The 20862-nt window shown below is 36.4% G+C and overlaps 2 protein-coding genes across 4 annotated transcripts in view; one reads left to right on the plus strand and one right to left on the minus strand.

Annotated features, from left to right (window-relative positions):
• The window catches only part of LOC145960403 (netrin-1), a 183066-nt gene that overhangs the window by 136105 nt on the left and 26099 nt on the right, over positions 1 to 20862 (plus strand). The window contains exons 3-4 of the mRNA XM_083079839.1: positions 654 to 803; positions 2046 to 2141. Coding sequence (XP_082935965.1) covers positions 654 to 803; positions 2046 to 2141 — 246 coding nt within the window. The remainder of the gene's footprint in view (positions 1 to 653; positions 804 to 2045; positions 2142 to 20862) is intronic.
• Positions 1 to 20862, minus strand: part of LOC145960404 (uncharacterized) — a 162047-nt gene that overhangs the window by 114153 nt on the left and 27032 nt on the right. Inside the window, exons 4-5 of one of the 3 annotated variants that reach the window (XR_014435348.1) lie at positions 18149 to 18286; positions 11134 to 11525 (exon numbers count right to left, since the gene is read on the minus strand). The exons of 1 other annotated variant lie outside the window; for it this stretch is intronic. The gene's annotated coding sequence lies outside the window, so the exon portion shown is untranslated. Of the gene's footprint in view, positions 1 to 11133; positions 11526 to 18148; positions 18287 to 20862 lie in introns of those variants that run through there. One more of the 3 variants, XR_014435346.1, reaches the window with a different exon arrangement.

The following is a 20862-nucleotide window of genomic DNA, read 5'->3' on the forward strand; positions in this document are numbered from 1 at the left end:
CGCGTCTTATCCGTAGGAATAAATCGCTTTTATCCCGCTTAAGATCTTTCATTTGAGATGCATGCGGCCAATAGCCAAGGTCTTTTTATAAGCACCATGTAAATTCGATCCGCGCTTTATCTTAATTTCAGGTAGCGAATCATCACGTCTGTTTGGCTATCTCCATCATTTTCCGGGTCACTTACCTACGTCGTTTCTTAATAGAACGAGCTCGAAGGATAACATAACAAGATATGTAGTCGACAGTAAACTTGAACACTAGATACTAATGCGAGCGAGTTGACACGAGCAAATCTAACAGTCAACTTGATTAAAGCCCTCTTTCTCCCCGTTTCCGACGCTTTGATGTAAAATTTCCATCGATAATTAATCATTCTATTATATACTGAGTCACCTTACATAATACGTCACTATACGTTCTTTCTATTCATACAATAAAAGCTAAGTTAAAAGACGAAACGTGAATAACGTACTACAAGAGAATTAATTAATATATATTAGAAAATAATATAAAATAGAATATATAATAAAAAATAGAATTGTAAATAGAAAAATATAATTTTATAAATACGTTCATTCTCAATTTTCTCAAAAATGTATTTTAATAAATTCACATCCTGTGTGTGTTAATTAGCCCGCTTATTTTATTATAGCATGTGATTGCCATCCGATCGGAGCTTCTGGAAAGACCTGTAACCAGAGCAGCGGCCAGTGTCCTTGTAAAGACGGTGTAACCGGTATTACTTGCAACAGATGCGCCAGGGGCTACCAGCAGAGCAGATCGCATATTGCGCCTTGCATCAGTAAGTACACGCCTACGCGCGCATTCACCATGCTTGATACCCGGGTTTCATTGCCGCATTTATCTTTTATTTCGATTTCGTTTCCGCCGGCGCTCGTTGCTCCCCTCGAGCCACAAGCTCGTTTTATGCGAGCTGCAAAGAACGTCGGCACAACGAGAAAGATGATACTTAGAAATAGAGAATACAAGGAATTCTGTATATCTCGCGGTAAGAGATGAGGATATGCGGATAAATTTAGATGAATTTTGAGAAATTATTTAAAGAGAATGGAAGTCTTAGGCGGAAGCAGATTTCTTATTACTTCTCCGAAATCATTCTTAAATTTTCTTACAATTTTTTAGAAATAATGGCTTGAAGTCGACTTGGAACATTCAAGATTTATTGATAAATTATACGAAGAAAATAGAATAGAAAAAACATTACAGATTTCCCTGTCAATTCGACATATCTTGTTATCATCGTTACATTCGCGTAAAAAGTTGCTTGGCCAGAAAGAGAACGCAAAAAGTCGATTTCGCGATTGATCCTTTCAGCCTGCTACCAGGGTGGCGAGAAGAAATCGACTGAAAAAAGACACTGGAGCCGTTCGACCACACCCGTGCTGCCCTCAAGAATGATCGATCGATCGATCGCGAGGAACACGCAGCGATCTCGGCGCGCGATCTCCTCGCGCTTGTCCAATTAGGCGAAATTTGCGAAAACGTGTATACGAAAGCACCGAACCGTAGCCCATCCTCCGTTTCCATCGTAGCGAGCGGTTTTCACTTCGAGTTTTAATCAGGAGTGGTTTTCGTGAGAGAAATTACGTGATTGCCTGTCTCTGAATGTATCGCGGCTTCATAAATTTTATGAATATGATATGTAAAAAAGAGCTAATGTGATAATAAATGTGAGACGAAGAAAAATTCAACAATGCCCGAAAAAAACCGATATCGTCATATTTTTTATTTATTCTCTAAAATTTCACGATACAAAAATAACGATTGAATTAAGGTAACACAAATACAGAATGAAGAATATACTTTCTGTTTTAAATTTTACTTTTTACGTGTAAAAAAGACTTGAAAGATGACATTTTTCGTTGGCTTGCTTTAATTTTACGTAGTCGAAAGAATTAAAGGCAATTTCTCTGCGCAAGAAGTAATTGTCGAACGGAATTCTCTTAACATGAACACCTGCAAAAGTAATTCAGCCTTTTATTCAGACTTTTGCACATCCTTCATTTATCTCGTATTCTTACAGAGATACCCAGGGTCGTGCAGACGCAGGGCACGGCTGGCGAAGAGAGCGGCGAACACGAGGACGATGATGACGAGCGCGGATACGACGGACGAACCGGTAAGTAAGTGCAAAGTAAATTCAAAGGTGCGTATACACTGAGCAAATGAACAAGCGAACAGCGAATCTTCAGACATTTGTGTTCGTTGTTTACTTCGTTTCCATTCGTTTATTGACATTCGCATTTGACTAGATTAGGCTAGATTAGGTCTGCGAGTTCAATTAAATCTGATTGCGTAAAATGGGACACGAATCACCGTATGTTTCGTCTTAAGTATTAATTATATTTAACTAGATTGCATATGTAGAATTATAAAAAAAGGATTCTTTCACAGAAGCATTTTTTCGAAATAAATTTTTCTTTTAATTTTTATAAAACATGATTTCTAAGTAATAGATAATTTTGTCTTTTAAAAAGCAGTATTAAAGAATTAAAAAGTTTAACGTCTACTTCCGCGTTTCTTCCAAACTTTAATAATTGTTCATTGTTTATTCGTTCAATATATGTATATGCACTTTTAATGCACGATAATATTTCTTTCGTTTGCGTTAACTATCCTTCGGCCGAACTACTTAACATTCCGAGCATTACGCTACGACGCCGCGTCGAAGTCTCCGTTGCTGACACACTGGGTGACGTAAAAATCACTGGCGAATGGAACGGAGATAGGACGAGGAAAAAAGAGAGGAGAGGAACAACATCTCGAGCTTCGAGAGACAAGCAATGTTAGCATAGGTCGGTATTCTGATGTCACGTATTCAGCACTAAATGTCCCCGTCTGATTCTGAGTTACATTTGTCTTGTACGAAGATTCAACATGGACGCGAGACGAGAGTTAAACAGCTGCATACATTTAGTGCTTAGAGTTTAAGTGCGAGATGAGTATGAACGTAATGATCTTCCAAGTAATGTCGCAATATCGCAAGGTCTTTTCATTATATGGGGATATTATCAAAATATTGAAGAAAATAAATGTTATATCGTGATATTCGATTAAATCATACTTTAAAAAAACTAAAATATAAAAACATAAAAAGTATAAAAAACTAAAAAAAAAATTTCGTATGCGAGAAACATTTGGAAATTAGCTTGCACGAATTTCTCGAGATAAATATGAAAAAAAAAAAGAATTTATATCATGTGCGATATCTGTCATGTAATCGAAAGAATTATTATGAATAATTAATGACTCGCGAACTTATTATACTTTAAAATTTTTCTGTTAATAACACTTTTGAAATGTAATACTTTCTCGGCATGTTGACATTTTATCGTTTCATTTTCACGACATTACGAGTTAAGTATTTCTAAGAAAATATAAGAAAAAATTAAAAAGAGTAAATAGAGAGTTTACAATATTTTTCCGATATTTTATCCTAGACTATAAAGTGTCTATTTGGGAGGAAATTTTTATCGATAAAGAAATTTTATTATAAGATAAACGAGTGATTATAATTTTATAAATATCGAATAATAAATTAATAGAATTATAAATTGCTAACCTCATGATTGCTTCGTCTCATCGTCCGATGCTTCTCCAGATCTTTTCTTCTTCTTTTCTTTATCCTTTGCTGCTTCTTCATAGCACTTACTCGCGAAAACAAGCTTAATTACGATAACGTATGCACTAATCAGTAAAATATGATAATTACGACACTTTGTAGAACACTCCCGACATTAATCGCACACGACGCACTGTATTTTATATTGCGACGAAAAAATTACGTTATAGAATTACTATACGTTCAACACTGAAAAATGCCGCTAAATTTATGGTGTATGTTATCTTTAGGAATAATATACGCATACATTTTACGTATTATTTAAAACGCGATAATCGCAGAAATTGATTAATCGTGCAGATAATTGTTAATTGTAAAGTAACTGAAAAGAATAATTGCGTTTGATATCTATTAGTACTTGTCGCGATCGTAATTTTTTCGTGAGATAATATACGATGATACGCGGAACGTTTTACGTCGTTTCACTGTGAGCGTCACCGCGCGAATAAAACCAAGGTGATCGAGTATAAACAATACGCTTCTGTGTACCGCCGAATTCTTGTGACGTATAACGTCGTATTATTTACATATGTTTTGTTGCGTAGTGAGACCGAGCACGAAGCAGCGATGCCAGATTCCGGCCTTTCGGTAGCATGCGTTAGCATAGAGGGGATAATAGAAAAAGACAAAACATGATTCTCTCTCGCTCTTTTCTCGCAGAGAAGAGCGAGAGAGAATCATGTTTTGTTTCTGGCACGAAGGACATTGTATGTATCATTATCTATCGAACTATGATCGCGACATGTACTAGAAGATAAAAACGCGATCATTTTCTACAATTATTAATAATTAACGATTATCGATTCTCGCAATAATAAAATTACTGCAAAATGCGTGCGTATATTATTCATTAGTATCAGAAATAACATTATGCGAATTCAGCCGCATGATTTTTCAATATTGAACGGATCATAAAGTACGTGACGTGATTTCGCGTTTTCTCGACACGATATAAAATAAAGTGCACGTCGATGCGATTAATACCGGGAGTGCTCTATAAAAATTTTGTGCGAGTCTCTCTGTAATATTCTGGTAATTAGTGCGCGATGGTAATTAACCGTGTTCTCGCGAGTGAGTGTCATCTATAAAGGAGCAGCAAAGGACAAACAAAGAGAGAAAACTCGAGGAAACATCGGGCAACCATCGGAGAAATCATGAGGTTAGTAATTTATAATTTTTGTTAATATATTTATTATTAATTATTTATAAAATTAACTTTTTGCTTGTCTTTACGGTAAACTTTCTTACGGTAAACAGTGTGTATATATTTATACACCGATATTAGTATAAAAATTAGTATAAAAATGCGTGAGTTTACAATAATGCAGCAATTAAACTTTTTTCTGATTTATTCTTAAACATTACTTAAGAGATATATACAAGATATCCCCGAATTAGCGAAACAAGATACTGCCGCTTGTCGCGTATATAATTTAACGATCACGCGAAATTATTTCCACAAATTTAAGCTGGAAGTTAGGCTGGAAGGAAGTCGATCTGGATACGAGCTTCATAGTAGAATGGAATGCGCGTGTTATATTAATTTAGCAGACAGAGCAGACACAGAACCGGTGAGAGAGCAGGATGGAGAAGAAGGGTCGGTATGTCTAGTCGGCTCGGTCGCAGCCTCTCAGTCACTCCTAATGGCTTGATTAAAACCACCCTCGCTTGCGGTTCGTCCGTTTATTCCGCATTTTCACTCGCGTACACGACGTACGATTTTCATAGTAACCGCGTGAGCAAATCTTTTTCTTGAGATGTGTCTCGATGCGTCTTGATAAACACGCTCGCGATATTTAATTAGATACGGAACTTGTATAAAACCTGCGAAGCACAAACTTTATATTGAAATTCATTAATATTGATGCGCATAAAATGCTGTAGAATCTAAATACTTTGAAGGGAGGGGGTTGAATATCGTTAATGCATTATATAGTTACTGTCTTGAAGTTTTAACGAGAAAACTTAATCTCCTAATTTAGTGTTGTCCCTGACAGGAATACTGTCTGAAAGACATTGTAATATCTTTCGATCTTATGTAGAAAAATGGTTTCTTTCTCCGCTTAAAACTGGTTCAATTTGCATGTAAATTGGTTTCTTATATCACTGTGATTACAGCTTTGGGATTAAAATGTGGAATTTGAAATAGTAGATCCAATATAATGACTAAAATATTAAAAAAAATTATATCATATATATTATAATATAATGTAATTAATAGTTTTCTGAAATTAGCTATTTTAAAATTATTCACCCGAATATCATGATTGCCGCGAATACCGATCATATGTGTCGCGATCATATGTATCATATGTATCAACATGAAAATCAGGGTAAACAGGTTTTCACTCAACAATGTAACATTGTTATAATGATAGATAAGATACTTTCAATTTGTAAAACCACATTGACAATGCATCTCGCGTTTGCGACAGATCAAGAATTTTTTAGCCGAGAAACTAGCGCGTGTAAAGCGAAAGAGGTTCTCGTAATTGTCGTTTCTCTCATTGTATCGAATGCATGCGTTTCTACCCACATTCATGCTCCATATGCAGGACATAAATTACGGACGTTCCTTGCATTTCTAACATGAGTGAAGTATCGACGCGCCCAAGAGGGATATCGCGATTGAGTTCAACATCTGGAGATAGATTCACCTCGCAGATACTGCGATGCTAATTATTAGACATTACAATCGCTATGAAAATAATAATTTCTGCACAATCAATTTGTGGCAACATCTTTAGATTAGAAAATAAAAAAACATTTATGTATTTATTTATAATATATACAGAAGAAAATTTTCTCTATTTCATCTCATATCAAATACATAAATATTCAAATTAAACTAAAAAATACATGTATAAATTTTAAAAATTATTCATTTATAATCCGCGAGAAACTGATCATTTTTTTCAACACCTTATAATTCATAAATTAATAAAGTTTCGATTCAGATGATACGCGTGCTCGCTTTTCGTTAGTCACTTGGACATTTTGCACAGTCGAAACTTTCGCGAGTTAACTAGTTTACATATCGAGGCGAAATTATCGCGAGTCCGACTGTGCTCACGTTTTTCACTATCAAGACGGTCGCGTTCGTGCTTCTTTACGAGACGCATAGAGAAATTTCGCCGCCTACGCGGCGCGCATAATTCGCGCGCGTAGATTACATAGCGACCACCACCTACTCTGTTCGCGCCGGAGTGAAATATTGACGTGCGGGAAGGAGAGTAGTATCGTAATCGAATTTACACCTGGTGAGTGTCGCGTCGTGCGGCGCTGTCGCCGTAAATTCTTGCGAGGAAACTGCCGCGGGTACGGTCCGCGTAAATTATCCGTCGTAATAGGCCTCCTGGAAATACTCCTCTCGCAGCCTATCGTTCTCCTCCACCCGCAGAATCGCGATCTCGGCTTTCTCATTTCGATAATGTCACGAATCAACGTAAATCTTATACCGAATGTTCCGAAAAAAAGGCATTTATACGTTAATTTTTTATTCATACATTCTCTTTGAATTATTTCAGTCTTCAAATTAATTTCAAGGATGTGGAGGTATTTTAATTTTCATAGAGAAAAATTTAAAAATATCGTGGAGTCTCGAATCAAATTATTGCTCGATTTTCGAGGGTTAAGGGAACATTCGATACGTCTGCGACATGCAATATATAAAATGAGTCTATTTCAGATTAAATCTTCGTTGGCGGAATGTCAAAAATATTGATAGCGATTGATTTACGCGCATATAATTTTGGATCTCAAAGGAACAAGCGATCAAGATTAAGTCGATCCTGATTTTTGAAATTTTACCAGGATGAAGACACACATGCTCGAAATCTTCATACTCGCTCGTCGCGTGCAGGTTTCAGCAGACTTCATTACCGGTTCTGTTCTCGCGCGCCTCTTCCCTCGTTACTTCCCTCGACGGTAAAGCGAAGCGGACTTACTTACCTCTTTATTTTTCAATTTCCGCCACTTTAACTTCGCAATTCTGGCGCAGTTGATCTACAGCGAGACTGTATTGCGATATAACGACTTTGCATTATGTTATCATACTCGACGAGTCAGCGAGCATAAAAAGAGAGATAAGGGGATATCGGAAAACATCAGGACTTGTCCATAAAGCTCTCACTTGGTATTCGAGAAAACAGCATTGCAATGATTATACATTATGTATATGTACGATTGTATATTCAAGAGTGCACTTTAAAGCGTAGTACAAGCCGACAAACATCGTCAATGAATATTATTCAAAGAAAATTCGCGTATATTTTGATTGCGAATAACTTGGGATGCAGCTCAAGTACGGCCGATCGACGATGTTCCATATTCACATTTCACAGAACAGCCAATTTCAAATATGATATCGCGTGAAAATATTACGGGAATATATTATATTTATGAATGTATTTGATTGCACTTGTTGGAGTAAATTACAATTCGTTATATTTCAAGATAAATATAAGTGCGATATAAAAATAATTTTCTAAGATAAAAATGTAAAAAATATGCTCTACTTTCGAGAAGTAAAACTTTACACTGTACTTCTCGCAAAGAGTCTGAGAAAAGTTTATATACATGAAGAAGAAAATCCGAAATAATCGACAAATCGTAAGTGTATTCCAGGCTTAATGTCTACATACAATTACTACAATGTAAGGCGAGTCTCGCCGAGAAGATCCACTTGACGCGATCCGCCCACGCAGCGCAAAATCGCGCGGTTCGCTGCGAACCGGGACGCGATCGTCGGTTCCTCGGATACGTCGGAGGCTCAGAGCTCGTTATCGGGACTCGAGCTCTCGCGCGCGGATCTTCCGCCGCCGCGAGGATGGTTCCGCGACTCTCACGTGTCCGCCCTCGCCGTTATTCATAAGCAGCGCGGTAATTACGGCGAACTGTAGTAGCCCACGGCTACCTTACCCCCGTATTCCTCGGGAAACGTTCCTCCTCCATTCACCCTCCCGGATGTCCCGCGTGCATCATATCGCGTGTAACGTAAGCGCGCATATCCGGCGTATACATTCCGCGTCACGGATCGCATCTATATGTTAATGCAACCGGGCGCGGGCCGTAATTCTCGCGCAGCGCAACGCATCGCACCCACGCGCGAATCGCGCGCCTCGGGAGTCTCGCGAAAAGCGCGCGAGTCGCGGCTTCTATTCCGTACGAGACCCATAAACGACTATGAGACTGATCTGAATAACAAGTTGTTCGGATCGATCAAGATTTTAACTTAATCAACGTAAGCCATCTTCGATAAACCACGCAAAAGTACACTATTTTTGATACTAAAAATTTGAGATAATTGTATTAATCTTGAAATAATTAATAATCTTTTTAAATATGAAAAAATGTGGAAATTTATTTTAATTAAAAATAAATTGGGCTAGAAAGTAATTACATAATAATTTTATATATATATAAAATAAATATAAAATAAAATGTGTTATTTTTTATATTGCTTTTGAATATTTTTATATTGTCGCACAACTAGATTTTTCCTAATTTGGAATTTTTTAAAGTTTAATCAATTATATACGATGATTTACAATACTTTTATTTATTGAAATTCTAGTCCAATTTATTTTTTAATTAAAATTCGCATTTTTTTGATATTTTTGAATAAAATCCGAATGTAAAGGGTGACAAACACATACACAGATGTATAAATTAAACTTTCTCCAGATAATTAAAATAGCTAAACATAAAAAGAAACATTTAAATTACCGAAAACATTTAACAATTATAATGAAAGCGCCTCTTTGTTTTTTATGTATATTTACGTTCTCGCAGGGCTAGTTTGTTCCCTTTGATTTATTATTTCAAATGTAGAAATCGATATATCTTTATCCAATCGGGTTTTAAACGAGCTAACAACTCGCGCAACTTATTGATGCAAATCACGAACGCGGGATAGGGATAAAAGAGTGATTATCTTGATAAATTATTCAATCGAAATTACCATAAAAACGTGCGCGGAAAGGTTTACTCTACTTCTACGGAGCGGACAGGTGCGAGATGTCATTTCACGCGGTGCTTTGATCATCGTCCTGATAAATTCAGGATTTAATTATTTGGCTCGCGATGTCAATCGGCATTATACGCGCCTTCGATTTTAATTCGTTGACGTATCGCTGGGCAACTATAAATAGCTGACCAGTGCAAAAATCGCTGCCACGACAGCGAAGAAGACGCTATGATGCAAATTGCAAATCGACGATGATATCGAAGGAGCGATTATGCTAATAAATTATTCAGCTGGAATTATCATAAATACGTTCATACATATTTCACCATTTGCAAAGCAGCTCTATCAACGAATAACTTTCCACAAAATGTAATCGAAAATTGACAAGTGCTTGCTATTAATCATACTCTTGGACATATTGCAGCGTTATTCGAACCCGTTAAACTTTTAACTCCATATAATTTTATCATAATCGTAAAGTGATGCAAGTTGCGTCCATGCTAATTAACATAATGAAACTAGAAAAATAATCTCATGCTTTGATAAATTATTTGTCGGAAAGACAAAAAATGAGAGATCGTAAAATCTTTTCTGTTTCTAGTCTGCCAAAATTCAAATTTTAACGCAATCATTATGTTCGCGGAATTATATTGGAGGAGTTATAAAGAAAGTGAAACAAATTATAAAAGAGGATAACGAAATATTGTACGGTATGATAATGCATTAAATGTGCAAAAATAATATTACCCTAAATATTAACCTACTATAGTTGTTCGTCGTCATTTATTCGCAAAGAATAGACTAGAGTTCCATCAAAGAAATTTCATTCGATCTCCTTCAATCGGGAACAGGTCGAGGAAAAGTCGATCGCATCTCGAACTGTATTTTATCATCTGCCTGAATCGAGGGTCCTTTCCTTCGCCCCGACATTTATGATCCACCATCGAGCACTCGACTGGCATTCATGGGAACAAAGGAAGGTACGCGGGTAAAAGCAGAGCCGAAAAATCTCGTTTCACCGTCGACACGAAGAGCCTTCTTTCGTGCGCGCGATTCTACCCTTAACAGAAGCCATGCTCGCGATGCATTTGAGTGCCCCCAGAGTTTTCTTTCTCCGCTTGTGACGTTGTACCAAACAGAGTCGGATTCGCAATCTTGAGAAGCCGAGAGCAGTAAGTACAGTACGAGAAATTGTTGCAATAAAAAGAAAACAAATTAGAAATTACAGAATTAATCAAGTTAAATTGATGATTGACGTACGATTCTTTATTAATATAATTTTTGTTTGATAGAGAATCATTTAATAATTCAATTTCTTAAACTAAGTTGTTTAAATAAAAATCAAGCGATATGTGTCATTTTACAATTTTCAATTTGATAGAATTTATTTAATTCATTTTAAAAACTTTTCATAAAAATCCGAAGATCGATTTTTCTTAAAAATTGATTCTTTGAATTTATATTCTGCTTCTGAAATACAGATCTTTAATCGGTCTCGAAGCGAATGTCAGGGATGGAATTTCATGACACGTGTTCTAATTTGGTAATATTGGGTATTATATATTGGCGGATCTAAGGAGAGGAGATCTGGCCTGTTATTAAATTAACCTTCGTCAAGACCTGTTATTAAATTAAGCTCTCGGCGATCGCGTATGTATGTATCGCGCGCAGTTAACTGTAGATAATTTTATGTTTGTAATTCTTGTTTTCTTATATCTCTCAAAATGCACACTTTGTAAAGGCCAACATTTACGCTGTCATCATAAAAACTATTAAATCATATCTTTTAGCGATGCCATACGATTTGTTTGTTTAAATTTGGCGCGTAATATATAATTATGTTTCATGATGATGCTCTCTCCTGTGACTTCTCAGCTAAACTACTTCGTGCCCGTATTACGATAAAACCGACCCTGGCAGGAAATAAACGTCAAGCCATTAAAGCGCGAGTCCATGTGAATATATATCTGCGGGAAAATAATAATAACTCGGAGGCGAACCCTCTTTTCGGGCCACCCCTATGCAGAGGGAAGAAAGTACGAGAAAGGAAAGGGGGGAAGGGGTGTTAAGGGACGTAGGAAACACGACTTCAAAAAGGAAAAGGGAAAGAAAGGAAGAGGGAGAGTCGTCGCCGAGTATGTTTAACGCGTGCTCATTTACGTACGTATGTATATGCGCGTATATATGTATATTCACGTGTTCGTGTGACTTAAAAATTTTTTTTCTACGCATATATATATTGCTCATATACAGTTTTATCGAACGATCCGTCGACGGGCGCGATCATCGATGCCCCGATAGGAAATGATGTAAGCACTATAAAGAGCTACAGACAGAATAGTAATGACGACGATTAAGACCGTTCGCGAAAGCAATCCGGTTTATTTCCGCGAGTTATCATAGATAAACGAGAAAAGTGCCGCCTCGTTAAACCGTGCACGAATAAAGTAGTTTCGCACATCTCCTTTACTTGTAATGTAAATTCCTTCGCCGTGTAATGACTGTCAAAGTATGAGCCTCGTCGATCACTGCGAAGTTATATGTCGAGTTGATGCACGATACCGTAATTTTTATATCTACTCATTTATATCCCGATCTTCTGGTCGATCTTCTGATCGATAATAACCCATTTTGTAATTTTAAACGTTTAAATTTACATAAATCTTTTTTCGATATTCACGAAAGGAGTATGAATTTTTTAAACTATTTTCTCTCAAATTATTCGATGCTCCTCCGATAGATAATTTTTTTTATCATTCTATTTTTTCAAGGAAACAGAAGGGACAGATTTTTTCATATCTTTCTTTTCAAGATACGTTAAAATGCAATCGGCAGAGTTAGACAAATTATAACGTAAAAATCACACAATTATATGATAAATAACAAGATTGATAAAAATCATAATTTAAAATAAAAATTATTAAACTATAATTTATTTATAAAAATAAAATATAAAAAAGAAGTTATGATATAAATAATTGTGAAAATATAAAAATTCGAAAATATTTGTGATAAGTTAATATTGAATAATTTATAGTTTTTTGAATAGTTTATAGTTCCCTCCCTCTCTCTCTCTCTCTCTCTCGCTCTCTTTATTACTAATAACGTAAGAATTGTCTTTTGACATGTTTTTTAAGAATTTTATTCTTATTTTATTCTTATATATTTTAAATTTCTGATTCAAATGTAATATATTATTATAAAGTTCTCGATATGTGAAATATTTAAACATATATAGCTATTCGGTTCACAAAATATTATATTATCCAAACATATTGCATAACGTTTGTGTTTGTTCAGCTTGACGGTCTATTATTGCAGTATTATCACGCAAGCTACACAAATATTTGCAATACTTTATTTTGAAATGCACGGTAACATGACGGTGACATGTGCAAATTGTCTAATGTTTGGAATCACGTTTATTTATCTGGCTCAGCAAATGTTTTAATTTTTGTTTTTGCGGTATTTATATATGATTTTAATTTTAGTCTAAATTCTGAATAATATAAATATAAATTCTCTATAAATTCTAAATAATATAATTTGGAATAAAATTCACAAATATATTCATTAGTTATTCAGTTTATAAATATACAATTCATTTAATATTAAATGACATGTTTTTATTTCATTGGCTTTGTCCCATTTTTCCTCAACAAAACAATATCTCTGATTATAATGTTTTTATATAATGAATTATATGTATAAATTATTGTTTTTCAAGAAATTATGTTAGTATATAAATTTATTTAATATGTAAGAGTGGAGTGTAAATAACATACGAAAAATAATAATTGTAACTTTTTTTATAGAAAACACATTTAAAAGTAACTTGCTATTCTGATAAAACTATGTATAGAACTTTGAAAATATGCCTGGAAATATATGTGGAGTACCGTCACAAAGCATTATGTCTTGCCAAGTTTAGGATTTTAACGCCGTGGCGTCGTTTAAGTACACCTCGGCGACTGCGTAAACGTGTGCGTGTGCGTATGCGCTCGGATAAACGCCCACCGAGGGTCTTTCCGTTTCGGGAAACATATCCCGAGCACTGTTTGCACACTACATCGGTTCGTTCTCTTTCCACGTTTTCTTCCTTTTCCATCGTGGATGCACCTTAAAGCGGCGATGCGCTTTCCTCTCGCCCGGCGCGGTATCGCGCGCGATATGTCAGGCGTGTACGAGTACTCGGAGAGCTCGGAATCATTCGGTCGAATACGGCCTGCGTGTAATTTACACGTTTCTAAACATAGCACGCGCGTGCAATAAGATTTCTCGAGTTGCAGCACCGGTTCCTCGACGGCATAAAGAGAATGAGCAAAAATAATTCATATTTTTTTAAGATAACAAGATACGAGACTATTCGACTTTCCTTCCAATGTGTCAGTTAATTTGATAATCGCGAAACTTTACACAAATTTCTTGCCTGTGCAACGCACGCGCGCAATATATGAAAGCACACACACACCAAAAAATGTATTATAAAATTGTCGCATGTCTGTGTAAAAGTGATATAAATAATGCTTTGAGAGAAAAAATAAATTTCGCATTTTTACTAGAAGGAAGGGGGAGGAGAGATATTCTATACATGATATAAATTATCTTAAATATCTTAAAAAATCGAAATTTGGAAACTTTATTTATTACTTTCACGAAATCATTTATCTTGAAAAATACTTGTGCAAGTAGGTATGATTATTCTTTTTTTGTAAAGCAAATCACGAAGAATAGAAATATGTTAAAAGATAGAGAGATTAACTTTTTTTATGGAGCACTTATTTACAAGGATATTCTTTTCGTGCACATACATTTTGCAATTTAATTTAGAGGTTTAATATCATAATTTATTGTCCGATAAATTTGGAGTATTATTCGTTTCGATTTAATCTACGAGCCATTCAAAAAGACATTTCTCTTGCCAATATCGAGAGATATTCTTTGGTGATCGTCTACACTTATACTTTGTCCAATGAAAAAATTAATTTTAATTGTGAATCTGTAATTCACACACAGAGAGAAAATTTTAAATAATTTATTTTTCCTATAAAATACAATTATATAAAACTCACGTCTTGATGAGCGACAGACGTTCATTTTAATGATTCAAAAGATGAAACGTAGGAAGAACGTGTGCCAAGGATATGAAGAAGTCATATGTAACTGTTGTCTTGTCGATCGCATAAGGTGGCCTATTTTGCCGTGCATTTCTTACAATGCGATCAGTGATACAATGATAACCACATATTGTTGGTTAACGCAGAAGGAAATAACTTTCGTCGTTGGGACGAGTACGTCGTGTCGAGAACGAGCATGCGATCGATCTGTTTTTCGCAGACTGTTAAAGCCGAACGAGCGTTTCATTGTTACGGCGTCGATGATAAAAGCAACGACGATGCGGAGGAACGATCGCGATTGTACTATCGATACTTCAAATAAGGCGGAAGAAGCCCCGCGAAACTTTACGGCGGATAAACTCAACTCAACGAATTACGCTGAGCTCGAGAAATTGCCTTCGGCGGGCTATAAAATGTAGCGTTAGATTAACGAGCAAAAGAGATTCGTGGGAGCAGCTGAATGGGAGGAAGGACAAGAGTACTATTTTTGATTAGAAACTTGCTCGACAGATCTTATAAATTTTTTCTATTAATCCATGTTCTGTATAATATAGAACAATGATCTTCAATCTGTGATACACATATCAAAATGTGTAAATAGTTTATTAATATAATTTCTTGTACAAATATCTTCTCGATAAAAAATTCTTGAATGGATAGTTGGACGCCATATTTCGTCGCGAGATTAAAATGCTAAATTAAAACAGATTTCATCCAAGAGCGTAATAATCGAATATCATTTAGCAGCAATAAATTAGGTTTAATTCTAATCGCAACTAGCAATGAGTGCGAAAAGAAACTTCAAGGCAAGTAGGCGGTAAAATCCGAAAAATAAAAAATGAAAATTTTGGAACGACAACCCGTCGAGGAGTACGAGACAATCTTCTATACATCGTGACCAATCACGACCTAATTACGCATACCAGGTACATCGTGATACGCGCACACGCATCGCCCGCGGCTCGCCGCGATGTAAATCCTCCGCGGAAAGAGGGAAGATCGCTCGTAGAGCGCACCTATATGAAAATGGAGAACCGCCTAAGGCATTTTATTCCGGTTGAGCGAATCAGCTAGTCGATATTATTCAAAAATCCCCGTCCAGCCTGTGCTCTTATGCTTCCTTACCCTCAATTAGCAACGCGATATTCGAGCGCGAAGCTTTATAGGAGCGATTTGCGAGTAACGAGGGAACTTTGGAGACTTATTGGTCGTCGCGAGCGCGATTTTTCTCGAATATTAAGTTGCTCGCGTCTAGGGGCGACTACGGCCTTGAAAATCTAAGACCTTTAATCTTAAAGCGTCGTATCATAAGATTCAATAGAGTTCCGTTTTTAGAAAGTTTGTTAAAGCTTTCACGGTATTTTTCACGAATAAAAACAATATTTTATGGGTCCAAAATATGTTTCAATAATGATTTTGCATTCTAGCATTTTCTTCAAGTATCAAAAAAAATTTACAAGCGAAATAAATGTTTGTGCATAGAAAAATTGCGAGGAAATGTCTCAAAGAAAAAGTATATATAATACGATTATTTTTAATACGATAACAACTGGTTGACTTTATCTATTGTTTACGCGATTCTCCACTGAAGTAGTTGACGGACATTGACAAAACCGGCCATTATAGTTTCCGTCTTACGTGATCAATTTATTGATACAAGTACAAAATCTGAGAGCAGTTACGCGTTCATCTTAGCCATCAATCTAGCTTTCTAACTCAAAAGTTATACGTTTATAATTGTATTAAGCTGTCAGGTATATGTGTAATCCCTGATCGTCCCCGGGGAATTTCATTTCAAGAGAGAAAAAATCTTTTCGTCTACCTGTCCATCTAGTTGTATGTAGATTTCCGCATATTAAATGTATCTTGTAATCTTCGCGTTAACTGTAAGATGCATTCAAGAGTTAACCAACACCATGTAGTACGTTCGAATAACTCACGATATGCATTCCCGATGGCACATTTCCTCGTTTACACGAAACTCATCCGTTAAAGCCGCTTCGAGGTGTACATCAATGCGGGCTGTTTGAGAAAAATTGATATCGTCCGATAAAAGTTTTTACCGCTCTCCGAAGCTTTCCCCCTTTCGCTTCCTCCCTCTCCCCTTCCAACATCCCGATAAACCGTTTGAATCTTCCTTTCTCATCCGCGTTTCATAGCCGGCCGTTCAATCTCGCGCCAAGGATCAATCGAGATTTTTCTCAGATAATTGAAATTTTGCGCCCGTATAGAGCTCTTCTCGAGAGCTGATACGGGCAGCTGAAAGGACACAAGCGATCGAGGAAATGGAATGGCGAAAAGCGTGAAATAGAACGCCCGTCTCTGTTAATCCGCGGAATTCCATTGAAAATGCGTTTCGTTATCTTTAAAATTATCGGAAAAAAATTTAGCTTTTAATCCTGACAGATCCTGACAGAAGAAGAAGTGAACAAAATGCCAAGAGTTTTATCTTGTAATATCTCTTTTTCATAGAAATTATAATAAGAAGTCGATTAACTTTATATCAAAATTAAATGAGAATGCTTAGTATTAAGGTCTTCAGCTTCTGTCGAGATATTTAAAGCATTCAAAAATATTTATCAGTTTGTTTGTGTCGAAGAACAAATGCGAACCATTAGGTGCAAAAGCATCAACAGCGACGGAGGTAACGCGCGAAGATAACGAGCTCCGTCAATTCGCGTTTCAGTTGTCGCGGCGAGTAATCGCCGGTGTCAAAATTAACTGCGAGTTTACGTTCGATTTGCTCGCGTCTCGTCGGCCGCAAACGCGCGCGACAGTACAAATCGGATACCCACTGGAATCGATAACCACCGGCTCCGTTTGATTAATGCTCGTCCAGCAGACGACACGATTTAACGACACTCATTCGCGAAGGACGCCGACGACGCTGAGATTCTCAATCACTGTAAAAGCCTAATTACCTCGCTGACACTTCACTCGCTATCGCGGCTTCTCAGTTTCGTTTCTTCGATACAAGGTGCTCCACATCATCGCTGTATTCCTTATCTACTGATAAATCTTTGATAAATTGAGAATAAAATAATCTTATAATCCGAAAGATTATTTCGGATTATAAGATTATTTTATTATATCCGAAGATCTATTTCGATACGATTTTATACTTACAATCCTCTCGTACAAATTATAAACTTATTTCGTTTTAAAATTTTATTATGGCTCAAAAAATTTCTCGATCTCTCAAGCCGAACATTTACTGATAAAATCGAATACATAACTCGCTTTAAAGACTTTATAAATTATCCGAAATCTGCGAGATTTATTTTTATTTCATTCGAAACTTCGATTTTTTTGCCGAAGAATTTATTTCTTTGCTCGATGTTTTCGCTTCTCCCCCTTTCTTCTCCCTTTCCTTTCCTCTCTTCCCCCGGAGTTTTCGTATAAGCGGTAATTTGACTCACCATCAGGAACTCATCAACGACTTAATCTAATATCCGTTATCGTTGCATCCAGCGATCGCCTTCGAACTTTGCCGCGTCCTCGGGCTTCTTCGGAACTTGTGCTGCTCCCGATGCTATGTACGCGCGCACGTGGCGAACCTACAATAATAATTATCGTCATTATTACCGCGCTGGCTTACCGGTCGGGCGCCCTAAACCAAAGTTAATTACCAGCCGCCGTGGCTAATTTAAATCAAGACTAATTGACCCGTCCTCCGACCCTTACCCCGTCGTCATTACCACGCTCACGCCCTGCCCCTTCGCATTACGAAAGTTTCGCCGAAGTTACATTATATATGGCGAAACCCCTTAGACCAGGTCTCTCTCTCTCTTTATCTATCTATTTATCTCGTAGACTTTCGTGAATGTCGCTAGAAACTGATGATGAGTTTCTATGAATAGATCCGAACTTTTTCTTTATAATAAGAACGTGATAAAGTAAACTTTGATTCATCAAAATCATGATTTTGTTCCATGAGTTTTATTTCTTTTTCCATTGTATGTAATATTTATAAATTATAACACAGAATATATAAATTCAGAAAATTATATAGGTATTATTATAGTACAGAATATTAATATAATTTATAAATATATATTTTTAAAATACAGAAATATATACTTTATGTAAAAAATATCTAGTATTACGGAAATATGTAAATATGTATCTGACGAATTATGTAACAGAGTTTTAATTGTGAAGTTTGCAGGCAGTCAACGAATCTGTATCATCGCTAAGTCCTAATTATGGAGAGAAATTCTCTTTTGAAAATTCCTGGGAATCTTTCGACTTGCAAATATTCCACGTTAATAATCTTGTCACAATGATGTTCAAATAAAACACAATAATAGAGAGAAAATGTAATATAAAAGTCGACATACTTAAAGTTACAGAAATTTATAATTTTCAAAGACCGAAATAGCTAATATTTAAATTATTAATTAATATTTAACTTTGAAATATGCAAACACACACACAATAATATAAAGATGATCAAATAAGGATTTTGTGAGATGTAATTTTTTTAATGGATCAAGAATCAAATGTAAATCACAATAATTTCGATAGATTGCGACATGAAAGAAGCAGAAGGAAACTCAATTTGCGTAACTAGTAGAGATCGTTTCGAAGTAAACTGGCTTAATTTCAGAAAGTAAGTCACTCGTGTTCTCGTGCAGAACTCGACTAGCTAAGTATAAGTAAACAGCAAACAGTTTCGAGTAAATGCAGTTTGTAGTCATAGTTAAGTAGGGAACATTTAAGCGTGTTTTTAGTAGCCCACGGGACTATTTCTATTGTTCAAACTTCCCCGCGCGTGAAATCCAAATACACCTGTTTTGTGAATAATAATTTCTTGTTGAAAACTTTACAGACTTGTCGAAGAAAGAATTATATATCTTATCGATTATGTATTATTAACTTTATAAATTAAATTTTTATCGATAGAGTATGAATTAAACTCGCATATAAATAATTCATTAACGGACTAGTTTCAGTGAAAGTATGTATGTCATGTATTACAGCAAAGAACTCTTTTAATCGATGTAAAAGTAATGAGAAATACATAGGCATATATTTGATATTACCAAGTTACGGGATGTCAAGAATGTACGGAATGTTTGCAAATTGCTCCGAGCGCGTTGCGGTTTAACGTTCGTCGTGCGATGTTAGCGTTACCGTAACCGGGATCCGCGTTGCACCGCGTAAATTCTGGCCTTAAGGCCTGGGCTTTAATCGCGCTCGTTTAATTTGGAGGCGAATGTGTCTCGCGTTAAGAGGGCGCGTGCTCGCTCACCCCCGCAGGGAACGGCGGTCCTCTCTGTCTCAAGAGCGGCCACGCGAAAAACCGTAGATTCTCTTCCGTCGCTGTCACGACGCTGGCAGTCACCCACGCGCCCATTAAGGTCCCGTATGGCTGCTATAAGGTGCTTAAGGTGCCTCGTGAGGCACACACGGCGGTGCCGACCCTTTTATAATTAAGACGTTACTTTACGAGAGCCCACTGCATCGCACCACGTGCACGTCTCTGTCGTCTCGACTCGAGACAGGAGGAACAAAGAAGGGTATGTGACAGGTAAATGGGGGGCGTGCATTTTGCGCGACGCATAATTAATTAAATCGTCTCGGCGTCGAGGCAGTATACGAGGCTAGAATAAAATGCGCGAATAACGTATATATTCAGAATATTCCCTTTTGCAGCGATGCAGAAGGAAAGTTTGATACGATAGTAACTTACGCAAATGTTAAACTGACACAAGAGGTAATAACGAACTACTTAATATGCGACTATAACAGGATTAGAGAAACAGAGATGAATGTTTATTTTACAAATAGCTTATGACTTTTCCTAGTTGCTCGCTTGTGATATTTTTATTATGTGGCTTAAGCAGAATATCGCAGGACTGTGTAATACTGCAGCTAGCTAAAAGCACATTTAGACCATGATGAATCGTGTACTAACCGAGACAAATCTGACGTCACGTATAGTCATAATCTTTGCAAGAAACTACCGGAAACATTAATCTTCTTGTAATGCGAATAAGCTCTAAAGAAAACAAGTTCTGAAAGGAATGTAAATCGGATAAAGTATACACTCGATACATTTCAGCCACCTAATGAATTAGAAGTCCACATATTTTGAGAAGCACATATGCATGTACTATAATGCAATTAT

This window comes from Camponotus vicinus, unplaced genomic scaffold, assembly GCF_025532165.1.
Source record: "Camponotus vicinus isolate PSW18456_S1 unplaced genomic scaffold, iyCamVici1.0 SCAF_10, whole genome shotgun sequence".
NCBI classification, from domain to species: Eukaryota; Metazoa; Arthropoda; class Insecta; order Hymenoptera; family Formicidae; genus Camponotus; species Camponotus vicinus.